The sequence below is a fragment of the Meleagris gallopavo genome, chromosome 1, assembly GCF_905368555.1.
Source record: "Meleagris gallopavo chromosome 1, MGAL_WU_HG_1.1, whole genome shotgun sequence".
NCBI classification, from domain to species: Eukaryota; Metazoa; Chordata; class Aves; order Galliformes; family Phasianidae; genus Meleagris; species Meleagris gallopavo.
The window spans coordinates 182,743,691-182,756,773 of record NC_139404.1 but is presented as its reverse complement, the minus strand read 5'-3'; the positions used below and the strand labels follow the sequence as shown (position 1 = coordinate 182,756,773).

Below are 13,083 nucleotides of genomic sequence, written 5' to 3'. Positions count from 1 at the left end.
TTGGAAGGAAAAGAAAAAGAAATTTTATATGTCATTTATTTGTCATTGGGAAATGATCTGAAACCCTATCAAAGGAACTCTGTCAAGGTGGCCTGCACGACCCAGAAAGCCTCATTTAAAATTTGACGTAATGTCAGCTTTTCCCATGGTGTAAGTTTTTACTACAGCAGGATCCTGCCCACATTCCTGTTGCTGTGGGGCCTCTGTGCTGCTGTGGGAGAGAGCAGCGCTCTGTACTGAGGTGGTAGTGTGTCTCCATGGGATTCTGCTGCAGTGGGAAAGGTCAGCCCTCACCCAAATGTGGTGCAGATCCTGCTGTCATGCATCTGGCTGGGCAGGGCAAACACTCCCTGCCACCCGTATCTCCCACATGATGTCCCTGACCACATTTCCCCAGGCATATGGAATGGGGATGTTCTGTGGCACTGAGAACATGTAGTGCAGGGTGACTTGTGTCCATGTTATCACACCCTGCATCCACAGTGGGAATGGTTTTGGTGGTAGATATCGGGTGTGTTTGGCAGACTGGCCGTCACACTCAGGCACTACCAGAGCCTGGGAAGCCCCCCACCCCTGGCTATTTTTCACCTTAATACTATAGATACTGCTTTTTCAGCCAATCAAGAGCCCCAGTCCCATCAGCTCTGTCCTGGCTATGGCTTAGACTAGGCACAAGTGCTTTCTGCCTAGTGAGCATCAGCAGAATGCTGGGCAGCCTGGCCAGCTGGAAACCACCCGGCACCAATGGAAATAGGAGACTTCTTTCCTCCATCTGTCCTGCTGCTGCTGCTGTCTCTAGGGAGCTTTCATCCAAGCGGATGAGCCTTCAGGGTAAGTGTCTGAAGTGGCAGTCTGACTGCCTTTTCAGCTGGGGTAGACAAAGAGGCACTTTAGGGCATGATTCTTGTGACCTATTTCAGGCGTGCTCACGGATGAGTAAGATTGTGCCCTGATTTCCACTCCCGGGTGAGAGGGGAGTCCTGGGCTGCCACCTGGAGATGCTGAAGCAAGAAGAGAGCTGTGGGAGATGTGGGCAGTGTGGGCAGTGTGGGGCACAAGAGAAATGCCAGCATCCCTCCTCTGCCCACTTCAGCAGCCCTCAGTGTTACCGCCCTCCACTTGGAGATGGAGCCTGGCTTATGAGGGAAGCCTGTCAAGGAACAAGAAATCACTTCCTCATGGCTGTTTTTCAGCTCTCTCTGAGGTGATGCATAAATTAGATAGCACATCCTCGGTATACAGCTTGACGGGATTTATTAAAATGTTGGATCATGTCATGCATGAACGCTCTGGGCTTACAGATATTTGCAAGCTCATTGCTGCAGCAGGGTTTAGAAGCATATAAGCAAACCACTGTGCTGCAAGACTACACCAACCTATTCCTCAGGAGCAAAAATACTCACATGTTACTTGTTAACCCCTGCTGGCATGAAACTATTGCTCCAATCAGGAGAAAAAAAATCCCAGTTCTTTTGCAAAGAAGCAGAGTGAGCTCCCAGAAGCTGCCAGATGCACATTTTTCTCACCCCTCCTAAAATAGAACTGTAATTTTAATTTACTCAGATGAATGAGCCGTTGACTAAACAGACATTAATTTTAAAATTCACGTTAAGAAAAGAGACACTCGGGATAATTTTGATTGATTTACTTGGCAGAGTTTTGATAGCTACTGAAAAACATACTATTCATGTTTAGGTGAAAAATAAATGGAGTCAAATAAGTGTCACTGCATAGTACTAAGAGGTATATACAGCCACATGTAAAAATGCATAAACACAAACATTTCTGTACAGCAACTTTTCTTTTCAGTCTGTATAGAGAAACACTGGTTTATAATATGGGGAAAATATAAAGCAGACGTACATGCAACAAGGACGTGACAGTTACACGGGTCCCACCTGCCTCCCAAGAGTTACAACAACAACAACAAGAATAATAAAAGCCTTTTTTGGGGAAAAAAAAAAATATTGAAACCTGGAATGTTTTCATGTTGAGGTTTCCAGAGAGCTTCAGATTTCAAATATACCTGAAGTTGATTTAAAGGCTTGATTCAAAGCCCTGTGAAGGCAATGGAAAGACTCCATTGGTTTCAGTGAGCTTGGGGTCAGGCCCAGCTATTTAACCACGATCCCATTCTGCCCTCCCCCAAAATCCGAAGTCTGCAGATAAAAATAAACAATCGTATCATACAAAACTTTGTATATAGAATACAAAAGGTAACCGTTGTCTTTTTGTATAAAATACAACTTTCTGATAGTATATTTATTTCACATATGTATAAATATAACCCAAATAATATGATTTTATTATTCCTACCAAAATATTATTACTTTTTGGTTTTGTTTTTTGTTTTTGTTTTTTTCTTGTTTTTTTTTTTTTACAAAAGTTTACAAAACAAATAATTCTTTATATTTACAACCCAATACTGCGAAGAGTGCTCAGTTGATGATGAAAAATAGACTCTAAGGGTAGTGCACTTAGCCATTGCAAAGAAAGGAAAACAAAGACACTAATTCTGCTTGGACACAGGTGTTCTGAAGAAATGACACTGGATTCAAGTTTTGGTAGCAAGTCCTTTGCCAGCTCCTATTTCAAATGCATCAGGTGTATCTTTACAGGACTGCTGTGGCCTCTGCCTTGCTGGGTTTACTTAAGACAGCATGACATTTTGATCCCAGGGATGCCCAGTGTCTCCTCTACTGCAGGCTGGGGCCAACAGGACAAAGCTCAGCATTGAATCCAGCACTGGATGATAGATTGAAGACTTGGGACCAGCTCCTCAGCTGAGCATTATTTTACATCATTTGAGGATCTGGAAAACAATCTGGTCTCAGTACAGGTGGTTTCCTCAATGGCATGTGAGTGCAGCTGAAGTTAGCAGACTTTAGTGCTCATTGCTTGTGATGAGTCCAACCCAGCCTCAGCTTTAGCAATCAGAGTTGTCTGCTCATACAAGAGGTTGGGTGGTCACTGCTGACCTGCTCACAGATGGTGTGCGTGCCTGTGTACTGATCTTTACACTTTAAGCTCCTAGCTACTATTTCACTCTAGTTTTGCACAGTATATAGGGGATGCATTTGTTAGACTGCATCTGTATCACTCCTAAAGTAGATAGGATGCCAGTGGCCTGAGCTGAAAAGCTTTTTAAAGACTTGGAAACATCAGTACTGCATGCACCCCAATGAAAACTGGGGATAAAATGGAACTTTCTGGGCAGCTGAGCCACCACAGTATGCACGGCAGCGATGTACAGCGATCACTAGGTGGGGCAGAAGGGACACTCCAGCATGGTTTCTCATCCCTCTCGTGAACAGTGTGTCTGGGAATTAATAGCATCATGGACCACCTGCCTCAACTGGTACGTCTCACCAAATGCCCATGTTACACCTTTCTTGGAAGTGCTGTCACTTGTGTGTGTGACCATGCTTCTTGAAACATCATGAAAAATTGTGCCCGCGTGAAATGACAGTGAGAAATAATTGGAAAAGCCTTATTAAAACCTCACTTGAGAAATAGGTCAGATAAGTGCAGAGGCTACTGTCAGATAGTCTACTCATCCCACTGCCACTAACAAGGATGAATAAAGCACTTGCACTGATGGGGCAGAGCAGTGCCTCTTGGCACTGAGGCGTGTGAACGTAGGCATTGTATTCCTTTGCCACATCTAGTTTTAACTAATTCAGAGGAGGCTGTGAAACATGTCTCGCCACATCATTTTAAAGAACAGCATTTTCATTTAAACTGCAAGATCTGTTCCCATTTCTGAATCCTCCTGCCAGACTCACAGTAGAGCTACTTTATTGTGACATGGGACCTCCTTCTGGTGTTCTTACTGGCCAAACCTATAGGAGAAAATTTAACACGGTCAAGACTGTTCTCTAGCAGTGAAGTCAAACAATGTGGAACCCATATCCTTACTACTCTGTTCTGTTAGCCTTCAGTGCATGGTAGCTGCAAATTTGCTATGACTCAAATTAATTTCCTATCGATATACAGACATTGCTCAAGGAAACGTTAGCTGAACCATCCTAAAAAAACAGAACAGATGATTGAGTTGAGTGCCCAAAAATATTCTTCAAAACTGTTCAATTTACAAGTATAGATGTGTTTGAGTGAATACTGCAGGTAACCCAGGTAGTTACAATAGATGTGTATGCATGCTGGTTGCAGAGGCAGCACCCTTGTACTCTGCTGAAAGAAGCTGTGTTGACGTGGACCATTGTTGGGCCTCTTAAAATTCCTCATATGCCAAAGGTAAGCTTTGGAAAGTAGAGCCAAATTACTGTGCAATCAAAATGGTAGTCTCTCCCAGACAGAGAGAATTCCTGCAAGGAAGAACCTGTTTGATAGATTGGGACTGGGCTGAATTACCTGACCTATGCCTTGGGCTAAGATGAAAATGGGGATACTTGCTGGGCTTCACTGAGCCACATCATGTATTTGCCCTCCTGTAGGCTGGACTGGGAAAGTAGGCCATGAGGGTCAAACTGTGAGCACCTTTCTCAATTAATTTGTCCATTAAGTCACTGGTGTTGTTGGGGTAGGGCAAGGTGGCAATGGGAGGCTCCTGAGCTCTGGCATAGTTCATATCGTGTCTCCCTCTATGCTCCAAATGTGCTGCTGACAAGAAGGCAGCCTCCTCTGATACTGGCTGCAGGCGTTGGCAAAAGAGAGAAAGCAAAAACTAGAGCACACCACGTTACACGCTGACGTCTGTTGCACGATCTGTCTCCTTTCCTTGGATGGGACCACTTACCCCATTGTGTGGTACAAAACATAGGTTTGAAACAAAACCATTGGAAACACAAGTGTGAGTCTGTACTATGTAGAAGTAAACAGTTTTTGTAACGCCATGAGATTTACACAAAGCCTGATCCTGTCAGGGCTGAGTAGTCCCAAGGTAGTTAAGGGCTGCAAAGTCAATGACTGAAGATCTCTGGACCACTTGGGCTGCTACTCACACTCAGAGAAATGACAGCCCATATCACTCTCTGGTGCTTCAGTGTGTGGGAAGCTAAGTGTTTTTCCACACAGCACCCACGAGAAGAACTAATGAGTTTGCAATGTGCTGAGCACCAGCGTGAGGAACAGACCCTTCACATATTCTCACTCCTTTCTGACAGCCATGACTACCGTTTACATTATCGTTTGATCAGGGAGACATCACCGCTGTTCCTAGAGCAACTCTTCAAACAAGGTGGTCGCCCTATGTGGTATTTTAAAGGACAGCCCAGTTACTGGAGTGTAAGTTAATAAAGCAGATTGTTGGCATCTAAAGAAAAAAGCTAACGTCCTTACTGCTTCTTCATCTGTTTCACCCTTGGCACTGTCACTTATGAGTGGTTCCCCAAAATCTCATCAAGATTGATGTCTTTCATCCAGTCATCATTACCAGGTTCCGTTTTCAGTAAAGAATCTATGAAGTCCGAATCACTGTTGAGCGCAGGTCCTATACTGTCACTCTGCTGGTTCAGAAAGTCAAACGCGAGGTCACTACCGTGATCGCCTCCTTGGTAAGCCCGGGAGTTTTGGTTGGTAGACGTGAAACTGGTAGAAGGCAGAGACGACGGAGGTGTCATACTTGTTCCAGACTGATTCAAGGTAGGCACAGTCTGTCCTCTTAGCTGGTTAGGTCTTACACTTAGACCTCGTAGTGAACCAGCAGATTGTCCATTTACAGTCTGGTGCATTTGGTTCAGAGGAGGCCTCATTTGGACTCCCGCTGTTAATTGATTAGGAGGTGCCAATGCACGCTGAGGAAAATGCTGGTTGCCCATGTTGCGTTGCAAAGACTGGTTCGAATACGGAGTGCCTGTGGGGAAACGGACACCGGCGGGTTTCAGTGCGTCCTGCTGCTTCACAGCAGCTTCTTGCGGGGCCCAGTTCTGAGCAGTGGCCGTAGCTGTGATCATCACATTGGGTGGTCTTTGCACGGGGATACCTGTGGCTCCGTGATTCAAACTTGGCCTTACTTGCTGTGAGCTGACCACCGACCCAGTCCCAAAAGCAGCTACATTGTTGCTTTGCGTCATGGTTTGCTGTCGAGACATCATGGGGTTATTCTGACTGGGCAGGACTTGGTTTTGGTTTCTGTGTGGCTGCATTTGGTTCATTCCTGAAGTCACGCTGTACGCGCTCGGTTGGTTGCAAGGAAGGCTCCCATAGCAGCCCATACTCCGAGCAGCAGGAACAGAAGGCATTCGGGTCCCAGCAGGGGTGGACATGAGGCTGGAGCTCTGAGGCATGATGCTGTGTGTTGAAATTGGGTTTGATAAGGAGTTTATGCTCACAGCTGGCGAACCACCTGGAAAGGAGAAAACATGCATGTTAAAATATAAATGCGTTGATGCATGGTGTCATTCAAATACCAACAGGTTAAAAGTCCCGAATTTCTTGAGTAAGATATCTTGCTCTGATAGGATTTATGTGTACTTCTTTGAAGCCTTAAAGATACCTATCAGTTAATAGGTGGTTTGCTTTATATGAAGCCACTGGTGGTCTTTCCATCCTTTCAGAGGACATCAGATGAGCCAGAAGTGGTTTTTGCTGGAAGAGAAATATTGGAATAAGGAGGGATAAACAGAACCAGTGGGAAGGAACGAACACTTTTCTGCCTTTTTTCTTCCTTTTTTTTTTATTTAATAGAAATGATAGAAATGCAGGACAAAACCTGTTTAAGTGAGGTGAGATTCATATTTCCCTTTCCTCCTGCCCATCCAAGACTGCATCTCATCCACTTGCAGCACAGAGCCTCTGCCCCAGGCAGATGCCAGGAGAGCTGCTCAGTCCTGTGACCTGCTTGCTCCTGCGTCCCAAGCAGGCACGAGACCATTGCTTATGCAGTGCAAGGGACTGAATTAATTCCAGGTCCCATTGGCTGTTTGAAGAAGACCAAACATTTTCTAGATATAGACATAGATGTAGATAGCTGAAACCATCTACAAACCCAGGCTGAATTTGACTAACTTTGACTTCATCCCCAAATTTTGTTATGCATTGATCTGTTTGATTATTTTTATCAGTTGGTCCATCATCAATCCATCTTACTCACTGCCCCATTCACCTGCTGGTGTCAGGGGCTTATTGCTGTGACACAGCACTGGAGAGAAAAGCACAGAGGAATAAAATACTTCACTACATGTCTCCATGTCTCCTGTACGGATTTTCAGTTAACTTTGTGGTTGTTTTTTTTTTTTTCTCCCTGACCTGAGCTTAAAGACCATGACTGTGTCTGCAAGTGTTCTCCAGTATCCCAATGTGTGCCATATTTTCCAGTTCTTCAGTCACTTTCAGCTGTTTTCAAAACTTGCCATTTTTCAGCATCTGATTTCAAGACTATACATCACAGCTACCCACAGTATTTAATGGCTCTTGCACAACTCCAGAAGCTTTTTATTTCTTCTTCAGCACCATCTCAGACTGTGTCCTTTCAGTTGTGTTTGCAGGGATATCTGGAGGCCTATTAGCCATTTCCTTGCGTACCATGTTAATTTTTTATTACTCTGGTTTCTGAATCAAAATATGCAGTACCAAGTTGTATGCTTTAAAGTACACTACCTGAACAACTATTACCTTTATCAACCAAAGCTGTGGTTTCATTGAAAACAACAACAACAACAAAAAAAAAAAACAGTTTGAAAAGATGCCTTTTATGAAAAACCCATGTTGCCTGACATTAATTATATTCTCTTCTTAAATTCTTTATTACATAGGCTACATTGGCTCCCTGGTACTTTTGCTGGGCTCCACATTAGGTCACTATGGCATCAACTACCTAGTTACTCTTTTAATTTTTGTTATGGCTTTAGTTTTCTTCCTTGCAGTTTCAGGACTAAATAAAGGTGACATTAAGAATTTGGAGAACCTCTCATCCAACTCTTGTAGAACTCTTGAACACAAATCATGCACATACATATTTAAAAAGTCTATGTTTAGTAACAGCTGTTTAATATACTGTTCCTGTTGAAATTTCACCATAATGATGTTCAGTTCACTGAAACTGGAATAGAATAAAAGAATTATCACATATTTCTGCTGTTTCTGCATTATTTTTATACATACGCTATTGCTGTTTTGCAACGGATGCAAAGGATTCTTTTTTCACATAAGTACTTGTAAATAATCTCCTCCTAACTCATTATTAACACCAAGTTTGACTCCACAACCAGTCGCTTAATCCAAACCAGTATAAACAGACACCTAGACTGAGAAGCTCACCTTATCCTGGAAGGTGAGTTCTTCACAAACTGGCTCCAAGTAGGAGATGCTTACTTACAAAACAGTGCAAGGAGACTGATCTAACTGTAGATGTCCCTATTCATTGCAGAGGAGTTAGACTAGGTGACCATTAAAGGTTCCTTCCAACTCAAATGATTCTATGATTCAGTGATCTAAAATCTTGATTCAGTCCCTGAGCTGGGCAGCCCCAGGACAGGAGATGCCCTGAGAAGCCCACCATCAGATTCTCCCATGTGCTACACTGCTCCTAGGAAGAAAATCAGTGCTATGCAGAAAAGATCACAGTTAGCCTGTCTTTGGCTTTGCCGGTGGTTTTATACATTGTTTTCTTCTTGTAGGGGTAATAAAGATTGGGGCCCTCAACTTCGCTTCCTTAAGCTGCTGGTGAGGTGGAGGAATGGCACAGGAAACATTTCCAAAGACCTGGAACAGCACTGAGGGAGAGCAATCCTCTCTCTGCAGTCAAACTGAAGCAGCTGCAAACGGGTTGGTGGGGTCACTGCACCATCCCACACACTGTGGGATGAAGCCCTATGGGGTGACCTGCCAGCTGTGGGGAGCCCTGAGGGTTGGCATCCTGCTCCTTGTGTAAATGCCATGCACTTTCAGGAGCATGAGCTCAGGACATGGGTTGTACATGTTGCGCAAAAGACAAAGTTTCTCTTTTTTTTTTTGTATTGCTATTTTTATCCTTTTATTTTTAACACGAATATTTTCCATCCTGATTTCTTCCAGATGGGAAGACATTTCTCCTCAAGCAGTGCTGCACACAGCAGCTGGACACCCCAGGCAGCAGAGGTTCGAAACGCCCTCACTGCCCCATTCACCTGCTGGTGTCAGGGGCTTATTGCTGTGACAAAGCACTGGAGAGAAAAGCACAGAGGAATAAAATACTTCACTACATGTCTCCATGTCTCCTTTACGGATTTTCAGTTAACTTTGTGGTTGTTTTTTTTTTTTTCTCCCTGACCTGAGCAAAGCTCTTCCCAGAAAAACAGGGAGCAGATTCCCTGTGTTGCTGCCTTATGCAAAAGTTTCCTAACCACTCCATCTGGTAGCTGTGTGGTGAACTCCTACCACAGCCCTTTCTCCCAGGCTCACCCAAAATGTTGCTCTCCTCCCTGGTGTTCCTCAGTGGGGAGATTTGTATGGGCAAGTGCTGCCAATCTCATATGTTGCAAACCCAGGAGGTGCGTCTCCAAATGCCACAAGGCCTGGCAAGGAGTCCATCAGATTTCAAACAAAGAGAACCACATAACAATGGCGACCTACTTGTTTTGGAGCCTTTCGCAGACGTGGCTGCAGCCATTTCCATGTTCTCTTTCAGGCTAGAGATGTGTTGTTTACAAGTGTAAGCCAAGAATCTCAGTCAATTATTTGATTCCAGGAATGAGTCTTTAAGCAACACACAGGATTCCTTAACAAAGCTGCCAGCATAGTCAAAGCATTTGTTGTAACAGCACAGGAAGTACCCAGCCAGCAAAGAGGGCCCTGTGGCACTGCCCCCGCCGTGGGCACCAGTGATGCTTGTGCAAAGTTACTGAAGACAGGAAATGCTCACTTGTTAAAAAGCAGCAGGTTGTAGAATGCAGCAAGTTTGGCACTGCTGAGACTTGCAAACAGCAAAGCAGTGCATGAACATCTCCATGTTGGTGTTGTGTCAGCAGCTTGGGCAGAGGGTGGCAAAGGAGCTGCACTTGGGAATCCATTAAAGATGGAGAAAGTTCTGCGTTCAGAAGAAGTTCTGCTACAAAGGATAGGTAGGGATGAAAGGCTCATATCTGCCCAGAGAAGTTGTGGATTCTGCCCAGGGAGGTTATGGATTCTCCTTCTCTGGAGATATTCAAGACCCTCATGGACACCTACCTGTGCAGCCTGCTGTAGGGTGCCTGCTTTGCAGGGGGTTGGACTCAATGATCTCTGGAAGTCCCTTCCAACACCTACAATTCTGTGATTCTGTGATATCTCTACTGAATTTGCAGAGCCAACAGTTAAGGAAAAAAACTAAAACATCTTTTTGTTTTTTTTTCTTTTCAGTGTATTGCATACAGAGATCACTGGAAGGTAATGATTGCTTTATACTTAAATGCACAAACACTGCAGGATAAAGAACATCCTTGATCCTACCTGCTGCACTCCCTCCGACCTCCTCTCTCTCCACAGCACCTTTTCCTTAGCAGCCCACAGCCAACCAGTGATACAAATGGCATGGAAGCCCAGCAGTTCTGTGTTCCCAACCCAGGCTCTCCAAGGAGGAGAAGGCTCAGGATCTGAAACAAAGAACTTGTCTACTCTAGGCAGTTGCAGCTGAACACTGGGACTTTTATCGCACTGCTAGGCTGATTTGTTGAAATGCTGTTGTAGTAAAGCACTGAGGCATATAAAAAATGGACTAAAAGCTCAAATGGCAGCTCTGGTGCCCATGGTAGCATCATATGTAATACTCAAGAATCAGTGTAAGAGTCTTTTTATGTTGTAAATAAGCTTCTGTTTGAAGGGAAAAATGTTTCTAGTCTCAATCTCTGAAGCAAGAAGTACCAGAAGAGAGATTTCTGGACAGAGCAAGGCTGCACATTCATGAAGACACCTCTGTATCAGGTATTTCAGTGCATGTTTTCTCCAAGCAGTGCTGAAGGGAGAGGTACCCAAAAAATCAGGCCCTTGTTATCAGCGCATCCCTGGCTTTTCTGGAGGAAAAAATTTCTTTTAGTACATGGACACTTACCAGGATACTGGTTTGCTTGTTGCATGTTGACCACATTCCTTCTTTGGTCTTTATAATCCGGTGGTGGTCGTGTCAAGTGTCTGTTCAGCTGATCTTGTGGAGTGATTTTCTCCTAGAGGATGAGAGTAGAATTTTGTTAATTTAGCAAGAAGGGTGTAGACCTGCAAGGTCCACACCTGCCCCTTGGCTTTGTCAACATTTCTCAGCACATTTCACCCATGCTGACCTGGGTGAATGTGCACTACTGGCAGAGAGGATTTCAGCTTGCCATTAGACATGCTTTGTCCTATCTATCTCCTTCATTCCTCCTACACTGGAGGAGTTGCCACAAAAATAAACAAGATCCATTGCTTTGTCCCCCTCCTGTTTCTTCTCATCATAGATACAATCAGGAGATGTGGCCAAGGCTTTGCAAAGACTGTAGTGGGATGGTTGTTGATACCACTCACCACTGCCCTGTGTTTCCCTGTACATGTACATGACACTGTCTTACTTACTCTAGGACTGCAAGCACTGGGGAAAGGAGAGTGAGGAAAGAAAGCTGAAAAAACAATGTAGTAGGGCAGCTTTTTTATTTTGGTCCTGAAGGGACACATATCTAGTGAAAGGAAGATAGAAATCCATGTCCTTGAATTGAAATCTAATTGCCTTGTCCTCATAAAGACTTGCTAAGTGCAGATGCTGGAGTCAGCTGCAAATCTCTCATCAGCATCAACACACAGTGAAGCTGACCTGTTACTGGACACTGATTCTGTTATTTGGCGTCTCCAGAGTGTTCCTGCCCTGCAACTTCTTGGTGAGGCTTGGAGCACTGTATCCAACTCTGGGCTCCTCAGTAAAGACACACATGGACTTACTGGCCACCAACAGGGGGCCACCAAGATGGTGAAGGAACTGGAGTACGTCTCCTGTGAGGAGAAGCTGAGAGAGTTGGGACCGTTCAGACTGGAGATGAGGAGGCTCAAGGGGATCTCATTAATGTCCATAAGTACCTGAGGAGTGGGTGCAAAGGGGATGGAGACAGAATCTTGTCAGTGGTGCCCAGTGCCAGGACAGGAGGCAATGGGCACAAACTGGAACACAGGAGGTTCCCTCGGACCACCAGAAGCATCTCTGTGCTGTACGTGACGGAGAAGTGACACAGGCTGCCCAGAGGCTATGGGATTTCCTCCTTGGAGATCTCCCAAAGCTGCCTGGATGTGACCCTGGGCACCCTGCTCTGGGTGTCCCTGCTGGAGCAGGGGTTGGGCCACATGGACCCAGAGGTCCTTTCCAACTTTAACAACTTTATGATTCTGAGATATGTGGCTTCGTGGCATGAAAATGTGGCTTTGACCACCTTAGTCTTGAGTAAGTCATTGCTGGTGTACATGGAGTCAGTCCTACTGGCAGGTCTCTCTTCTCCACAACATGCTCACCAATGCACCTGAGCTTCGTACTTGCAGGCTTGAGGCTGGCTAATCCATGTCAATTTTCATCCAAAAAGTATGGGAAATCATATAAAAGGCTCCCTGTGCTCTCCACTGGGCATGAAGGGAAAAGCCATTTCTGGGCAGTGACCAAGGGCATCCAGTGGCCCAGTTGCAAATTTGTCTTAAGGAGCTTGGATCTGCTCAGACAGCAAACCAGCTCATCACTGTATGAGAGGACCAGGCCTGGTGTGTGTCTGAAGCCAGTCAGATTTAGTCAGGGCTCTTCTACCTGAAACAGCACACAAGTTGACTTTCTCATGACAAATCCTTTTTTTTTCTGCTGTAAGAGGCACTCAGAAATGCTGGGAGAAAAGCCTTTCTTGTAGTATTTAGGCATTTTCTTAATGCATTCTAAAAGTGAGATTTATAAAGCTCATTTCAGTATGCCAGTCAGCCTTGTAAGAAAAAGGCGAGTTAACCTGCAGGCAATTCCAGCAAAAAATGCAGCTAGGCCTTGTGCGTATTGCCATGTCCACAATACAAAACAAATGAAAGCTGATCAAAAATCTCATTCTGTAGAGTTATTTTAATTTCTGTTTAGCTTTTACTTATTTTTCAGAAGAACTATGTCAGCAATTAACTTTTTGTTCCGATAAAAATTCAGAAAACTGCAGCACAGATCTGAGTGGACACTTCAGTTCTCTTCTG

General features: G+C 44.6%; 1 protein-coding gene across 1 annotated transcript in view; it reads right to left on the bottom strand.

Annotated features, from left to right (window-relative positions):
* Positions 1 to 1,630: 1,630 nt before the first annotated feature.
* The window catches only part of MAML2 (mastermind like transcriptional coactivator 2), a 209,100-nt gene continuing 197,647 nt past the window's right edge, over positions 1,631 to 13,083 (bottom strand). Inside the window, exons 4-5 of the mRNA XM_085216326.1 lie at positions 10,964 to 11,075; positions 1,631 to 6,304 (exon numbers count right to left, since the gene is read on the bottom strand). Coding sequence (XP_085072452.1) covers positions 5,334 to 6,304; positions 10,964 to 11,075 — 1,083 coding nt within the window. The 3' untranslated portion in view covers positions 1,631 to 5,333. The remainder of the gene's footprint in view (positions 6,305 to 10,963; positions 11,076 to 13,083) is intronic.